We start from the raw sequence: 17,974 nt of genomic DNA on the forward strand, positions 1-17,974 counted from the left end.
CAAGTGATGCCAACACTTCTAATTACATCACAGAGTTGTGATAAGAGGCTAATAAGGCAATATTCAAATATTTGCTCACCTCTGGAGCCAGACCCCATGAGGTCAGAGACCATTTCATCTTTCAAATGTCCTCCTGCCCACAGCACACCTCACCCACCGCCACCCACAGAGCTCCTTAAAAGGAGAAGAAACTCGTCAGTATGTGTTGTTGATGGAAACAGGATTGAATTGAAACCGAGGCGCCATCTTTATGGCCATCTCTATATCTTTAGGCAGCAAATTTTCCAGGAAATTTGTAGAAAAGGGGTAGCTATGGCAGAGAACAGCACAGCTTCCCTCTCTCTTGAAATAAAAGCTCGAACACTTGTACCCTGACTCCCAGGCTATCTGGAATCCCACAGCAACCTGTAAACCATACTTTTCACAGCATTCTTCCCAATCCTTCACTCAGATGATTTCTTCCTTCCTGACCCACTATAGCTGAGATTTTTTTCATGATAAGAGCTCAAAGTCTACTCCACTCATTCTTTTGCAAGCTTTACTGCAAAAAGAAACTAAGTCAAAAAATAAACATTATTTTTATGTTTTAAATTTGTTAACCTGTAAGGTGAATAAAGATAGAAAAAATATATGAACACTTTTAAAGACCTTGTATGTAGTGTCTAAGATAGGGTTTTGTCTAAATACGATGGGGAGAAGGAAAGCGAAATTTATTCAGAACAAAAATACATTGAACAAAAACAACAACAAATACGCTGAACCACCACTGCAAAAGGAACAAGGATATTTTTTCCCCGTCAAATAAGAAATTAATGATTTTAAGCTCTTGGTACATTATTAAAAGCAAACAAAATACCTGAAAGTATTTGCATTATAACACAGGCCTATAAAAGGACCGCAGTTGCTATGCTGACATAATTTGAATACGGCAGATGTTAAGGTTAAATTAAATAGGCATGGTGGAAAAAAAATGAAAGTTATGATCAAAAAATTCATTGACAGTATTTTGGGAAAATTATTTACCTGCTTTTTGAAATACTATTTAGATCTTAATTACAGTAAAAAAAAAAAAAAGCCAATCTGGGTGGACTACAGAGATCTAAATGTTTAAATGTAAACATGAGAAGAAACTATAAGTGAGTATTATTTAATCTCTGTAATGAGAAACGACTTTCCAATTTATACAGATAACCAAATACATAGGGGACTGACTGGGTCAAAATGAAAAATATCTGTAGGTCAAAATAATCACAAACAACATGTAAAGGCAAAAAATTAGTATCTTTAACACACTTTGCTATCAAGAAAAACCTATGTTAAGACAATAAGAAAGATAAAAACAACTTATTAACCAAAAGTGCTTAAAGGCAAGTTTGCATGAAAGGAAGAAGGTGGCAAGATGGACTACCTCAGGCTCCATTGGGGGAGAGAAATCTGCTGCAACCTGCCTCTGGGAAGAAATCGCTCTCTGTGCGTCAGACCCTTCCACGAGCTTCTTGCACATTTGATTAATTACTTTTTTCCTAAAGAAATGCTCAGAAATGTGAACAAAGAGTTTTGTGGAACATTTATAACAGCAAAAAGAAAATCCTTATTTCCCAGCAGCACTCTAAAGTAAGACTACACAGCTGAGGGTCTCAAATGTAATTAGAATCACAGGGCAGGGGGGTGGGGGGAGGCTCGTTAAACCACAGATGGCTGAGCTCCCCCCTCAGAATTTCTGACTCAGGAGGTTTGTGTGGGTCCCAGAATTTGCAGCTCCTGTGTGATGCTGGTCTGAGGCCACCTCCTAGAGAATCACAGCTATAGACATTAGGATCATGGGTGTAAAGAATCCCAATGAAATGGAAAACTGCTGACTCTAGATAGAAAGTTAAGTAAAATTTCAAAGCCAGAATTCACAGTTGCGCATGCTATGATATCTCAGTCAAGTATAGAACTTAGGAGAAAATGCCTGCCAGGCAGCAACATGCCAAAATTTTAAAGTGATGATCTTCAGGGAATAGAATTAAAAGCAATGGTTTCTTTAAGCTTCTTGCTATCTTTCAGATGTACTAAATGATGTATTGCTTTTAATAATCAGAAAAAATAGTACAAAAATTTAAAGGCCTGCATGCTTAAAGCAGAATACTCTGCCAATTTTTAGTGGTTATATTTAAAGTGCAGGATATAGAGAGTGTCTTTGCAGAAGTGTACTCAGAATCCTTAAGAATTAAGATGGCATTCTTTGCTAAGCTCTCAATTATATGAATTAAGTAGAAACCACTGAATAGTATCTTCATTTGTTTCACACTGCTCACTTATAAAGCCAAAATCTGAACTTCAGATGCATTGCTTAATGTGAAATATGTTGCCTCTTTTTAACCTCTTCTAGCAATGGGTGACCTGCTGGACTCAGATCCATCTTCTTCGCTCATCTTTTAACACATAGTGTTTCAAGGCAGACTGTGTACCTGGCATTAGAGATGAAATGGTGGGCACCGACAAAAAGCATGGAAGTCTGGTAGAGATTCACTTACAATCCAGAGTATCCCAGCCTATAGCCAATCCTACTTGTTACCTCCTTCTCAGCTTCCCACCCCTCTGCTGCGTTATTGTGAACCAGCAGTACTTGGATCAGGCTGGCGTAAGCACCCAACTTGCTGGGTCCTGTGAGGCTAAAACCAAAAAAAAAATGGAAAAGCAAATGGGTGTGGGTGCTTTAGGGAGTTAACAGTTCCCAACGTTCACTTTTTCCTAAATTCTGCTAACAGATCTTAGCTTGAGAAACATCAGCCCTCAAGCCCCTCTCCTAAAGAAAGAATTACTGTCTCTTCTAGGCAGCCACTTTTTTGCTGATTTTTTTTTCAACCTTCATCCCAATGCAGTGTTGATTCATAAGAGGACAAAAGTATCGTGAACCATAAAGCCATTATTTTCCCTCCCATCAAGAAAGATAAATAGGACTCCCCTGGTGGCGCAGTGGTTAAGCATCCACCTGCCAATGCAGGGGACACGGGTTCGAGCCCTGGTCTGGGAAGATCCCACATGCCATGAAGCAACAAAGCCCATGCACAACTACTGAGCCTGTGCTCTAGAGCCCGCAAGCCACAACTACAAAGCCCACGTGCCACAACTACTGGAGCCCGTGCGCCTAGAGCCCGTGCTCCACAACAAGAGAAGCCACCGCAATGAGAAGCCCGCACACTGCAATGAAGAGTAGCCCCCGCTTGCTGCAACTAGAGAAAGCCTGCGTGCAGCAACGAAGACCAAATGCAGCCAAAAATAAATACATAAAATAAATAAATTTATTAAAAAAAGGAAAGAAAGGTAAATACAGTTAAAACAATTTAAAGCACGTCAGTGAGATATATAAATGAGTAACTTACTCGAGGACTGCAAACCTCCAGGCCACGTTTCTGCCAATGCCAAGTATTTACAGCTGAGTTATAAACCCTTAGAAAGGCTTGGGATATAAATGCTGCCAGGTCCTTGCCTCAGAGCCAGGCGGGTAAGAGCAGGCATTGATGTTTACTATTTATCTTTTATTAGAGTCTGGGGTGGGGTTAGGGACTGGGGAAACCAAGCAACTTAGAACCTAAATATCTGGACCAAAAAACATGCTGAGAAAAACTCAAGAGATCCTGACCCTCTACCCAGCCCTGGGCAGGTCATGGTAGATACCAGTAAAAGTTATTCCTGCTGTCTTACCTCATTAAAAAGAAGAGAAATATTTGATTTCACTCTATGTACAGATGGGATACACACTGTGTATGTTACCACAGGATAGATGTGTGTTAGTTGACAGACTCAGCACTATCAGGTTGATTCCAATTTTTGACTCACTGTACAATGCAAATATCCAATCTTCGTCCCACATTAGACACTGATTTGCTGAAAAAATAGATGGAGGAGGGAAGCCTTCGGTTCTAAGTCCTATCTTCTAATTCTTTTCCCTGGAAGACCCCGGCGTAAGATCACTTGATCTTCTGGACACTTTTTTGGCAACTGCAAAATGATGATGCAATCAATCCAAGGGTGGCCATGGGGGTGGCTCTAGATAAAACATGTAGGGGGGCTTTATTTACATATTTACATATTTAAGCACCACATAATGTAAGCTATTAAGAGTGAACTTATGTTTTGTCCACACACATTCAAAATTAGATTTAAACAACTAATTTCTATTCTTTTCACGTTGACATTCCATGTTGCACTAGTCATGTATAACAGAGGATGCTTGTTCCTGTAACTAGATTCACCTTCCTGCGGAAAGGTAGAAGTGGTGTTGATAAACATGTATAAAATGGTTGTAGCTTTGGAGGACCACTGGAAAAAATGGTGGTCTGAAGTCTGTTGAACGTTCCTGTATGCCTGAAATACAGGCATGGTAATATGATTCCAAGTTTTCAAAGGTCAACTTTCTTTGTGCAGACCGATTTTATACTCTTTGTAGTTCAGAAATCTTTCCCTGTTTTATAGCAAGAAGGTCCTAGGGAATAAATTATTTTCAGAGAATTAAAGGGCCATGACATCAACCTCTAATTTTTCTTCTGAGTGAACAGTAACTATTCCTCCTCAAAATGAAAGTATTATTGTATATGTGGAATCTAAAATATGACACAAATGAACTTATCTATGAAACAGAAACAGATTCACAGATATAGAGGAGACTTCTGGTTGCCAAGGGGGAGGGGGGTGGGGGAGGGGTGGGTTGGGAGTTTGGGGTCAGCAGATGCAAGCTATTATGTACAGAATTGATAAACAACAAGGTCCTACTGTATAGCACAGGGAACTCTATTCAGTATTCTGTAATAAACCATAATGGAAAGGAATATAAAAAAGTATATATATACATGTATAACTGAATCACTTTGCTGTACAGCAGAAACTAACACAATATTGTAAATCAACTATACTTCAATAAAATTAAAAAACTAAATTATTAGATTTTAACTGAGAAACATAGGGTGCACAGAATCTAAATAATTGTCCTGTAATTACAGAGCAAGCCAATGAGGAAGCGAGTTTCTAATCTTATGTACACGTTTTGCTGCAATGGTTTTGCCTCTCTTGATGGAAAATAGTTTCCCAAGTGACTTAAACACTTTAAAACTTTACGTCAAAAAAAAAAAAACAAAACTTTACGTCAGTTGGGAAACACATAGTCTAAGGTAGGCTGTAAAGTCTACTACTGACTAGGCTGACTGCAGTAGCTACATTTTCTGGTGTCAATATGTGCACTGGCTGTACTCTGGGCCATAGTGCTCTACAGCGACTGAAGGACGGGAAGGGCACCCAAGTCAGCATATGCGGCACAGGGATGGTGAACGTTCTGATTTGGTAATTTGTTGAGAAAATTTTCAAGGCTGACTCCATCATATTAGATGTCTCACCTTTCTACCCAAGTATTCCTTAGTCTTACGTTATATTTCTTAAAATATTTCTCCATTTTCATAAACAGATATTATTTATGAAAGGAGATTGTATTTATGCATCACAAGTCAGAATGTCAAGACCTGCACACTTCCTGCTCACTTCTGTGGTGAATTAGTGTGCAGAAAAGAATTAATGTAGCAGCCCAAAGACTGCTGGCCTTAGAAAGGCCTGCTTACAAGGTTGGCCCTTGGCTAGTGTGTGGGAATTTGGAATTGGGGAGTGTTCTCACCATTTCTTAACTGTTAGGGTGGTTTATTGAGTCTAAACTGTTGACACAAACAATGTGGTTTATGCTAAACACCTGCTTCCCTTCTGGGAATTAGTCCTTCTGACTTTGCCCCACGCATCTTTTCCCTTTGCTGATTTTGCTTTGTATCCTTTTGCTGTAATAAATCAAAGCCACATCTTTGGAATGTAATCATCAAAGAAGGGAGAGCCCATATATTCCAATTCTGTGGGAAGGTAGAAGCCTAACTTCCAAGGGCACCTTGCTCCGAGGTACAAAACTACCTCCTGGTGTAAAGATGTAAGAAGCTCATTTTTCCTTTGGATAAAGCCAATTAGCTAACATAGATGATCATACCAGGTGAATTTAGGATGAGCTGTGTGTGACAAATGATGGCTATCAAGTCCTCCTACTTGAGGACTAGTTACTGTTTACCTTGAGAACATGCATATAATGGGTTGTATCTGCCAGGCTTTACAAAAGGTTAAGATTTCCTTCTGTCTTTGCAGTCTCTTAGTGGACTGCCTGTGATGCGTATCACAATTCTAGTTTCATGCTTATTCAACAGTAAAATTGTTTTCTTTCCCTTCTTCCTTGGTGGAGCAGTTTTCTGGGTAGGGAGGAGATTTTGTTTCCAATTCTAATTCCCCAAAACATTGTTGTTATTACTGTTGTTTAACCAAGTGTAACTCTACATTACTGTGTCACTATCATGCTTATCCATGAGGATATAATAGGAAATTTTTCAAATGCTCCACTAAAATCAAGATGAACATTTTACCCATGCAATAAAACATAAGTAGGCATAACATACCATTTAAATTATTTATTTATTTAGCTGTTCAAGATAAAGGTCCATACATGTGAGAGAATATAACTCTTCAGAATATTTAATATAGAAAATAGACTTCTGTTTTTTCGTGGGAGATTGTGAAGGCTAAGTCCTTGCTGTCCTTACTCTGATGGCTAATAACTGCAGCTCTGGGTCCAATGGTCATTAGTCAACCTCGAGAACTGGAGAGAGAGCAGGATTCAAGAGGAAAGAGGAGGGACTTAAGGCGGAAGGAGGCCGTGTTCGGGAACTCTGAGCTGGTTCCAGGGCGGTCGCTCAAGGGAGCAAGCTTGCCCACAGGGAGGTTCTGCTGGGCGGGTCTGGTGAAGACCTTGGGGGCAGGTGTTCGCAAAGCCAATGAGTCACGTGAGAGCTGAGCTCTCACCAGTTCTCTCCAGCAAGGCCCTTAATTCGCCTTTGCCTGGAGGCTACTCCTAAAGCTGCCCTAGCCTGTTCCTGGTGTGGACGTGCCTTCATCAGCAACCCGCACTCCCCTCCAGACCCTAACACCTACTACCTGGTTTTGCTTGTCCCTCATGTGACTGTGTGAACACCCTCCCTCACGTGACTTCAGGATACCTGCAAACCCCAGGAAAGGGGACGAGTCAGCGGGGAACCCACAGACACAGCACCTGGGGCGACCTGAGCAGGTGGAGCTGGAAGAAACTAGCGGGCGATCAAACTCCCGCTCCTTTGCCTACAGATACTCTATGTGCTGGTCCGGTAGGTAACCCATTGCACCTACGAACCTCCTAAAAGAATGGACGCAAGGCTGTGGAACTCCACAGTAGCCAGCTTCCCTTGTGATGCTGCTCTTGATGGCAGTAATGATTTTTTCCTTCCACTTGGAGAAGCAAGATAGTGCCACAGTTAAGAAAAAAGAACCCTGAAGCCCGTCTGCATGGCTTTGAATCCCAGCCCCTCTCCCTAATAGCCGTGAAGTCTTGGATAAGGCTTCATGCCTCACTTAACCTCTCCATGCCTCACTTTCCTCATCCATAAAATGTAGATAATAATAGAGCTGTAGTGACAACTAAATGAGTAATTGCCAGTAGATTCTTAGAGTGACTGGCACAAACATAAGCATAATGTGTGAGTTTGTCATATAGTGGCCAAGACAAAGCCCTGTGACATTTAGTTCTTATAACTGCTATTTATAACTTTTCCCTTGGGTCCTTAGAAAACTTTAGACTTCAAACTATATGGCATTTATAAAGGCCTATATATAAATGTGGTATAAATGTCATCCAGATATTTTCAGAATATGAAACAGACAGAAAGCTTTGGGCTGAGTATGTACCTCCACATATTCTATCCAACTTAAGACATTTTAATTAAAAAACTGTTTACTAAATGCTCTACAAAACATGTGAAAGCTAATGCCTGACTAAAGGAATAAGTGCTCTGGTAATAATTGCAAAATCTGCAGCTTTATGCTCTAGAGTTTAATTATCCATCTGATCTCTCCATTTTTAAAATAGCCAGTGATTAAAAAAAAGGAATTGCATGATTGGATTTCAAAGCTGATATCTTTACTTATTAGACCAGGAAGAGAAGACAGTAGCCAGCATAAAAGCAAAACAACCTGTTTTGATTAAAGTATTTGGGGTTTGTGTGTTTCTTGTGAGTGTAAAGTTGCCCACACAAGCACATGTATTTATTGAATGTTTACCATATGGCAGATTGTTCCACCTAACAATATTCACAGTTATCTTAATTCACAACATTTCTGTATATACACATACAAATTAAAAGAGTGAAGAATTTATCTCAGTGCTCTATATAAAACATGAAAAAATCAGAATAATGGTTATACTTTGCAAGCCTGTATTTTTTTATATTTGTAAACTCACCTCTTATGTGGCCCCAGTTTGGGGGTCATTTGCACATCCATCATGCCCTTCAGCTTCTTTGATTTGAAGCCACAGAAAATATCCCATCCTTTGTTAACGTAGTTTCTCATCTCAATATTTACTCTTTACTTGCCCGTGTCCATCACTGTGTTGATAAGGATTTTTCATTTCACTCACTAGTCACCTTAGCTAAAGCCATTTCTCACTCCTCCACCAGTGCAGTGGAGAGCTTTAAACAGTTCAACCTTACATCCGTGAAAGGAAGAATCTCTTCCTGTGGGTTAATTAAATAAAACACTACTCTTATACTTAAAAGATTATGAACATCATAGTTATTTTTGAGTTTTAGGCAAAGTGAAATGCATCAAATTAACTCTGGAAATGAAGTTTAGAGTGACCAATGAGAGTTACAAAATATTTCTTTTATTAAATTATCCAAGCATACTCCTCTGTAAAATAAATAACTCTTAAAAATCCCTGAATCGTTTCAGTGTAAATAACTTTAAGATAAAAATGGGGGTTCAAAGATGTATCTCTACAAATGACAGATCTGTGTTTATTCTTCATTTCTTGTTCTTTTAAATAACATAGCCCTCTGCAAACCTACTAGGTCACCTTTGAATATTTGTCAAGGGTCAGGCCAGTACATGTTTGAAATACCTCAGTTGAAGTTGGAAGTGGTTGTCTGACTAATTGAATTGCAATACTTAAAACTAGAATTGCTATTAAGAATGAAATGCCATTAATCTTATATGAAGAACTAATTTTTTTTTAAATTTTAAGTAATTTTCTACTTGCCTTTGGGGAAAACTTCACACAGTCATCTACGTTCAGTTTCTAATAAGGCTCTAAGAGACAATTACAAGCTGTTAACAATTCCCAGATGCTTTAAAATAAAAAAAGCACACACACGACAAAGGAGTCCAAATGGCTATTTTGCCTTGGGAGTCATTAGGCAGGTCTCTCACACAAGTGTGGTCATGGATTTTAAGTGGGAAGAAAATCAGTACATTTTTCTGAATTTGAATTCCTACCTGTACTCTAAGTTCCTACGGAGAGGAAAGTGTCATGAAAATTACTTGAAATTCAGGCTGAGGATAAGGATCCACTTAAAGAAAAGCAGTTCCTAGGATTAGCTGCTTTCTAATACCACCAACTTACTTTGTTTACAGTAGTGATAACAATACACATTCATCAATGTTCCTTATGTAAGAGCACCATCAAATCCACTTAACATTAGATTTTCAACATTTCCTTCTCTCTGTTAATAACTTGTCAATCCAATATCTTGTTTATCTACACAAATATGGTACGTATAAACAATGACTGCAGGCAAACATTCCAGGATTGTGTGCCTTAGGAAAGATGAATAAATCAACATGTAGGCTCACAAAACAAACTGAATGACTGACTGGTTGCTTTTTTTTTTTTTTAATTAGATGTCTCATAAAAGAACTGATGTGGGCAGAGGCAACTGTAAAGCTACAACGACATAATAGGCCCTGATTGAGTAATCAACTCACTTGTGATGCTGGAAACAGTGTGTTTCATCTGGATACCCAGTTATCATCCAGAATTTTAATAACATAACTAAATTGGGCTAAAAACTGTACTTGATCTGTATTGGTAGAGGCTATTTGAGCCTCCAGGCAATGACACCAGTGCTCTGGGATTCTGGCCCTATGGTTCTATCATATAAATTATCTGTCATGGACATTATTTTCTATGTAGGAAGAGATGATAAAAGGCTGAGGTTCATCACACCAGGTCACGGAAATGGACGTATCTGGCAGCCCAGCGCATACCAGCTCAGAAAACTGCCATGCCTACAATAGTTGCATCTATTATAAATTCAGAGGAGTGGGACAGAAGGTACTGGATTAATAAATCCCTAAAAAGATACATTTTGTCTACAACTTCAAACTGTTTAGGAATCCAAATCACCTCGGAGAAAAATGAGTGAATTTTAGCAGAAACTAAGGCCAAAGAAAGAAATGAAGTTTATTTCTCCTCTGTAATATTCTCATGGTCTCACTCAGGAGCACAGAGTCCAGAGACAGTAATCTCCACCAAGCCATCACAGGCAAGATTTAGAACCTATAGCATCTATTCCTCTACGCTACCCCTTGGTCGACCCCATACCTCACGGAAGAAAGATATGGGAAGACTCCCTTGGCTGTGGCCCCATGACTTCCTAGTGAAAACTTCTTCAATCTCCATTTATAATTTCCATCCTCCACGTCTATTGACTAGCCATTATACACCATTTATATAGAATATGCAAAACAAGAGAACTAAAAAAAGGAAATCACCTTTTTGAAAGATATATATGTGAACAAAGTTCATGAAAATTTTCTCCCCAAACATTGCAGTGGATCTTCTGAGAGTTCAGGTTTCTTTGATCAGCAATCACTAAACCTCAAATGTTGTGTTGATGAAGAAAATCTAGAAATAATCCAGCTAGAAAACTGGGAAATAAAATGGACACAGTCCCTACTAGAACATACAGAAATATCAACATTCACAGAATCGGTCAAGAACACTTATTAAGCACGTTCTGGAAAGATACATTGACAGCTCTAAGCAGAGATGTCATAATCCTTAATCTCAAGTAATTTCTAATATAAGAGTCGGGACCATTGCAAATAGACGCAGTTATTAAATGACTCAAGGGTATCAGTTTCCTAGTTATAAAAGTTTGAGAAATTCAAGATGCTTGATGGTTCAATGTCAGGGAAGCAGTTTGAGCTAATGTGAAAAGATCGTGAAGATGGTAAGATCAGACTGAAACCCTAAAGGAAAGGAGGTAACTGCAGTGAAAATTAGTAAATTGGTTGGGAATAGGAGAAAGTAGGAACGTGGCACTGGTGACAAGCACAAGCTGACGTTCCAATCTGACCAACGACACCTACCCCTTCTCCAGGCCATCTGTGTGCCCCACCAAGTGGGTAGGGGACCTGTGGCCCATCACCAAGCCTGTGCATCAGCTTGGGTCTTCATCAGTGTGGAGGAAGGGGCACCTTTTTTCTAATTTATCTGCCATTTGTAATTTGTCTACCTGAAGTGGGCTCCTTTTTTGTGTCCCAAAGACCCAGTATGTGACAGTGGTAGCCTAGTTTGAGAGCTCAGTCATTCATGTACTGATTATTGCAACTGACTCTTAGCTAATTTCCTCTGCCTCAAATTTCTCTTTTTCTACGATTTGACTTACACTTCCTTAAATACTACTTTGTGCCCTCTTTGATCAAGAATTGATAGTGGCTTTCATTGCTCTTACATGAGATCTAGTATTTCACCAAGTTATCACTTAATTGAGTCTACCTCCTTCTATATTAACCCATAACTCAGAACCTCTGTACCAACCTAGTCATTTGAGTGTAATCACCCACGCACAACTCCCCCGCCCCACCCCATGCATACTGTGTACATCCCCGGACTCTGTTTTGTCTCTTTGTTCTGCTCTGATCATCAAAGCTTTATGTGAAACTTGATGGTTCAGAGGAGTGGCCTCGTTGGTGGAAGATGATTGGAGAAAGACATGAGTAACTATACTTCTTAATATAGTTAAAAACTAGTCTTTTCCAGAAACTTTCTGAGGGTCTGATTTCATTTCTCTGATCCTCATTATTTTTATAATTAATAAGCTCAGTTGAAACAATTGTAGTTTGCACATCATTAAATTAATATTAAAAGACTTCACAAATTATTTTGGTAGAACTTAAAATACTTTTCTCATAACTAATGAAAATCCAGAGGATATTAAGGGCCAAAAGTAATTTTGGTCACTGTCAGTATGCATGCATTTTTCCCTTGTTCCTGGCCCCTGTGGTCTAGACAAGCTTCAAATTCAGAAAACTCAGTCTGGAAGCATTTTACACTACTTCCCAGGTCTTGAGTGCAAACAGGGGGAGTCAAGTATTTCTTTTCATTCAGCAAAGAAAGTCAATTTGGGTTCAACTCATGCTTCTGCCACTTTCTCCCTCTGTTCAAAGTAAGTCAAGGCCTGGATATACAATGTATTGGTTGACATCGTATCATCTTTTCAGTGGCCTCTCAGTACCTGGTACTTGTCTGAAGATGAACACAGGCAGGCAAAATCAGGGGAAGAACGTGTGTGTGTGTGTGTGTGTGCGCGTGTGTGCATATTTTTGCTTTCCATCTGATTTTTTATCTTCAATCTTTACTTATAATTATTTTTAAAAGCAATTAGGGCTTCCCTGGTGGCGCAGTGGTTGAGAGTCTGCCTGCCGATGCAGGAGATGCGGGTTCGTGCCCCGGTCCAGGAAGATCCCACATGCCGCGGAGCGGCTGGGCCTGTGAGCTGTGGCCACTGATCCTGCGCGTCCGGAGCCTGTGCTCCACGACGGGAGAGGCCACAGCAGTGAGAGGCCCGCGTACCGCAAAAAACAAAACAAAAAACAAAACAAAAAAACAACAACAACAAAAAGGAATTAAACCAAAACATACAGTAAACAGGTATCATCTTCTATCAAATATAACTTTTTACTAATGGGCCGAGTTGATATTCTTTCAACCTGTCAGTTGAATGTCAAAAAGCCATTTTTCAAGAATTCAAAACACTTCAACACTAACAATGCTGACCATTACACTGTCACCTTCATTTTCAACACTGTTTATAGCTTATGTACAAAGAAAAGAAACAGCTTTGTGCAAGGAACTTAGCCATGTTTGGGTAACTGAAAGACATTTTTATTAATTAGTAAGAGTTAAATAATTATACCTCCAAGAATCCATTTTCCCTATGATTTAAGGTGTTTTTAATAAGTTTTTCAACATATAATGGACAAGATTTTATTTCAGAAGTGTTTGAAAATGGTTCTTTATGACATTTTCTGAATAGAACTTTTTCTTGCCTTGGTCTCTGAGAGAAGATTAGCGACTACCTTTATTCTTTCTTTTTTTCTGTCCAGGTTTTAAGAACACTTCTATAATGCAAGAGTATTTTTTTTAAGGTGAGAAATATTTTCTCAATATCTCTGAAGGAATGGAGTCAACATGAAGAACCTCAATATTTCTCCCCCAAATATTCCATCAACCCTCTTTTTCATCAAGTTCTAAGCTCCCTCTGTCATTAAGAGGAGTAGAGAAAGCTTTGATGCTGTGCAAGGTGACTGTGTACAAAAGCTGCTGACCTCTGGCAAAGGGCCTCCTTAGCACACACAGCTGCTACAGTGGCAGCAGTGGAGGCTGCTCTACATACAGAACCTCCTCTTCTTCCTTCCTGATGCAGGAGGGAATCTCAGCCTGCACTATAAGCAGAGTCTATGAACGGGCAGCCACATCCTAGGAAGCCTTGGCTCTAAAAGTCTACACACAGGCCAAGGCACATGAGTTGGCTAGAAGCATATGGAAGAAAGGCAGAAAGAAAGACGGATGGATGGGCAGATACATGGGAGGATGGGAGGAAGGAAGAGGGAGGGAAGAAGAGGGTGAGAATAAAGTGAAATGAAATTTCTGTCATCAGTAAATAGAAATTATTTTCTCTGCAGTGAGAAAACTTGCCTGGAAGCAGAGCTGGCAGTCTGAGACAGACTTCCTCCCACTCAACTGGAATGCGGGTCTACACAGGCCTCTCTGTATCTGCCCATCAGTCGGTGAAATACCGCTTTTCCTTACACTCACATAGGTTTTGTGGAGCCTGAAGCTTACACAATTTAGGGCTTCATCATGACACAGGAGACAAATAACTAATACAAAATAAGTACCAGGCCTTGGAAGGAGCCAGCTCAGGTGAGAGGCCCTGAAGGTCAGTTTCAAAGCTTCAAGGCCAGTCTATTCCTGCTTCCAGCTCTGAAAATAACTGAGGGAACCAAAGCTCTGATCTGGCAAAGTAGCAACCACATTATTAAACATTTATTACACTTTACTCATCACTGACTCAGCAAATACCAATCTAACACCTTATTATTGCTGAGGATACACGAGGATTATAAAACCTAGTTACCACCATCAAAAAGTTTTAAAGTAATTGGAAAATTAAAAATTATACAGCTGAAAAAAAAAGAAATTATACAGCTGAAACTAATAGGCTGTTGATACCATGTATTTTTCAGACTGACTGAATCTTTTTTTTTTAATTTTAGGAAAGTGGCAGATCAAAAAAATGGGAAACATTAAATCTGTTAAATCTGTGATTGATGGATTAGCAAGATAAACACTAACAGCGATAACTGACAACTTACCAAATTCAATCATTAAAGATATTTTGAATAATAAAGTCATGAAAAAGACAAAAGAAACCAATCCACAGTGGCTGGCTTTTTCCATTTTTGACACATTAAGGCAACTGTCACCTACTCACCATCGGTTACGATCAGTCTCATCACGAAGGTTTCAGTTTCTCCTGTGCTGGCTTTGAAGCCACAGCGGTAGAGTCCTGAGTCAGAGGCCATAATGTGGGGCATGGTGATGAAGGCCCTCCTCATTCCCTGGGTGCAGTTGCTCAGTATCTGTCTTGGGTACTTTGAAGTGTAACTTCTTGCTTGGGACAAGTTGCAGATAGTTAAGAGGTCAATCTGATGGGGCTGGATCTTTTCCCATGTAACTTCTTCTAACAGCCATTTCATTTGAGGCTGGCAGGTGAGTGTGACATTTTTTCCAGGTTCTGAGACTGTCTGGCTATTTGATGGCACAGATGTCTCAAAACCGTCTGAAAAGAAGAAGCAAATGATTATACTTTGGTCCTCGAACTCTTGGATGCTAAGGCGGAAGCACCCAGAAAGTTCTGGGCGCTGATTGGTGATGGAGAGGAGACCTTCAAGATGGAGAAAGAGTAAGACGTAGAGATCACCTTCCTCCCCACAAATACATCACAAATACATCTGCACGTGGAACAACTCCTACAGAACACCTACTGGACGCTGGCAGAAGACCTCAGACCCCCCAAAAGGCAAGAGACTCCTAAAGTACCTGGGTAGGGCAAAAGAAAAAAGAATAAACAGAGACAAAAGGATAGGGACAGGACCTGCACCAGTGGGAGGGAGCCGTGAAGGAGGAAAGGTTTCCACACACTAGAAGCCCCTTCGCGGGCGGAGACTGCGGGTGGCAGAGGGGGAAAGCTTCGGAGTAGCGGAGGAGAGCGCAGCCACAGGGGTGCGGAGGGCAAAGCGGAGAGATTCCCGCACAGAGGATCCGTGCCAACCAGCACTCACCACCCCGAGAGGCTTGTCTGCTCACCCGCCGGGGTGGGCGGGGGCTGGGAGCTGAGGCTCGGGCTTCTGAGTTCGGAGCGCAGGGAGAGGACTGGGGTTGGCGGTGTGAACACAGCCTGAAGTGGTTAGTGTGCCACGGCTGGCCAGGAGGGAGTCCGGGAAAAGGTCTGGACTTGCCTAAGAGGTAGGAGACCATTATTTTGGCGTGCGCGAGGAGACGGGATTCAGAGCACTGCCTAAATGAGCTCCAGTGACGGGCGCAAGCCACGGCTATCAGTGCGGACCCCAGAAACGGGCATGAGACGCTAAGGCTGCTGCTGCCACCACCAAGAGGCCTCTGTGCCAGCCCAGGTCACTATCTACATCTCCCCTCCCGGGAGCCTGTGCAGCCTACTGCCGCCAGGGTCCCGTGATCCAGGGACAACTTCCCCAGGAGAACACGCAACGAGCGAGCCCCTCCCTCCCTCTGGCCTGAGTGTGCCAGAGCCCCCTAATCAGCTGCTATTTTAACCCCGTCCTGTCTGAGCAAAGAACAGATGCCCTCAGGTGACCTACACGCAGAGGCGGGGCCAAATCCAAAGCTGAACCCCGGGAGATGTGTGAACAAAGAAGAGAAAGGGAAATATCTCCCAGCAGCCTCAGGAGCAGCAGATTAAATCTCCACAATCAACTTGATGTACCCTGCATCTATGGAACACCTGAATAGATAACAAATCATCCCAAAATTGAGGCGGTGGACTTTGAGAGCAAATGTAGACTTAGGGTTTGCTTTCTGCATCTAACTTGTTTCTGGTTTTATGTTTATCTTAGCTTAGTATTTAGAGCCTATTATAATTGGTAGATTTGTTTGTTGATTTGGTTGCTCTCTTCCTCCTTTTTTTTAAATATATAGATATATTTTTTTCCTTCTGTTTTTGTGAGTGTGTATATGTATGCTTCTTTGTGCTTTTGTTGGTATAGCTTTGTTTTTACCATTTGTCCTAGGATTCTGTCTGTCCATTTTTTGTTTGTTTGTTTGTTTAGTATAGTTTTTAGCGCTTGTTATCATTGGTAGATTTGTTTTTTGGTTTCGTTGCTCTCTTTTTACTTTCTTTTATTAATTACTTTTTAATAATTATTTTTTATTTTAATAACTTCATTTTATTTTATTTTTTTCTTTCTTCCTTCCTCCCTTCCTTTCTCCCTTCCTTCCTTCTTTCCTTCCTTTCTTTCTCTCTCTCTCTCTCCCTTCCTTCCTTCCTTCCTTTCTTTCTTTCTTTCTTTCTTTCTTTTCTCCCTTTTCTCTGAGACTGGTGGCTGACACGGTCTTGGTGCTCTGCCCAGGTGTCAGGCCTGTGCCTCTGAGGTGGGAGAGCCAAGTTCAGGACATTGGTCCACCAGAGACCTCCTGGCTCCACATAACATCAAACAGCGAAAGCTCTCCCAGAGATCTCCATCTCAATGATAAGACCCAGCTCTACTCAACAACCAGCAACCTACAGTGCTGGACACCCTAACCAAACAACCAGCAAGACAGGAACACAATCCCACCCATTATCAGAGAGGCTGCCTAATATCATAACAAGGTCACAGACACTCCAAAACACACCACCAGACATGGTCCTGCCCACCAGAAAGACAAGATCCAGCCTCATCCACCAGAAAATAGGCACTAGTCCCCTCCACCAGGAAGCCTACACAACCCACTGAACCAACCTTAGCCACTGGGGGCAGACACCAAAAACAACGGGAACTACGAACCTCCAGCCTACGAAAAGGAGACCCCAAACACAGTAACTTAAGCAAAATGAGAAGACTGAGAAACACACAGCAGATGAAGGAGCAAGGTAAAAACCCACCACACCAAACAAATGAAGAGAAAATAGGCAGTCTACCTGAAAAAGAATTCTGAATAATGATAGTAAAGATGATCCAAAATCTTGGAAATAGAATGGAGAAAATACAAGAAAGGTTTAACAAGGACCTAGAAGAACCAAAGAGCAAACAAACAGTGATGAACAGCACAATAAATGAAATTAAAAACTCTCTAGAAGGGATCAATAGCAGAATAACTGACAGAGAAGAACAGATAAGTGACCAGGAAGATAAAATAGTGAAAATAACTACTGCAGAGCAGAATAAAGAAAAAAGAATGAAAAGAATTGAGGACAGTCTCAGAGACCTCTGGGACAATATTAAACTCACCAACATTTGATTTAAAGGGGACCCAGAAAAAGAAGAGAAAAAGAAAGGGACTGAGAAAATATTTGAAGAGATTATAGTTGAAAGCTTCCCTAATATGGGAAAGGAAATAGTTAATCAAGTCCAGGAAGCACAGGGAGTCCCATACAGGGTAAATGCAAGGAGAAACACGCAAGACACATATTAATCAAACTGCCAAAAATTAAATATAAAGAAAAATTATTAAAAGCAGCAAGGGAAAAACAACAAATAACATACAAGGAAATCCCCATAAGGTTAACAGCTGATCTTT

At 40.6% G+C, this 17,974-nt stretch overlaps 1 protein-coding gene across 1 annotated transcript in view; it reads right to left on the bottom strand.

Moving 5' to 3' along the window:
* CD226 (CD226 molecule) overlaps nt 1–17,974 on the bottom strand; it is an 81,423-nt gene that overhangs the window by 10,455 nt on the left and 52,994 nt on the right. Inside the window, exon 3 of the mRNA XM_082641621.1 lies at nt 14,652–14,999. Within this exon, the coding sequence (XP_082497747.1) occupies nt 14,652–14,999 (348 nt within the window). The remainder of the gene's footprint in view (nt 1–14,651; nt 15,000–17,974) is intronic.

Source organism: Mesoplodon mirus (genome assembly GCF_964341445.2).
Source record: "Mesoplodon mirus genome assembly, chromosome: 13".
Lineage (NCBI taxonomy): Eukaryota > Metazoa > Chordata > Mammalia > Artiodactyla > Ziphiidae > Mesoplodon > Mesoplodon mirus.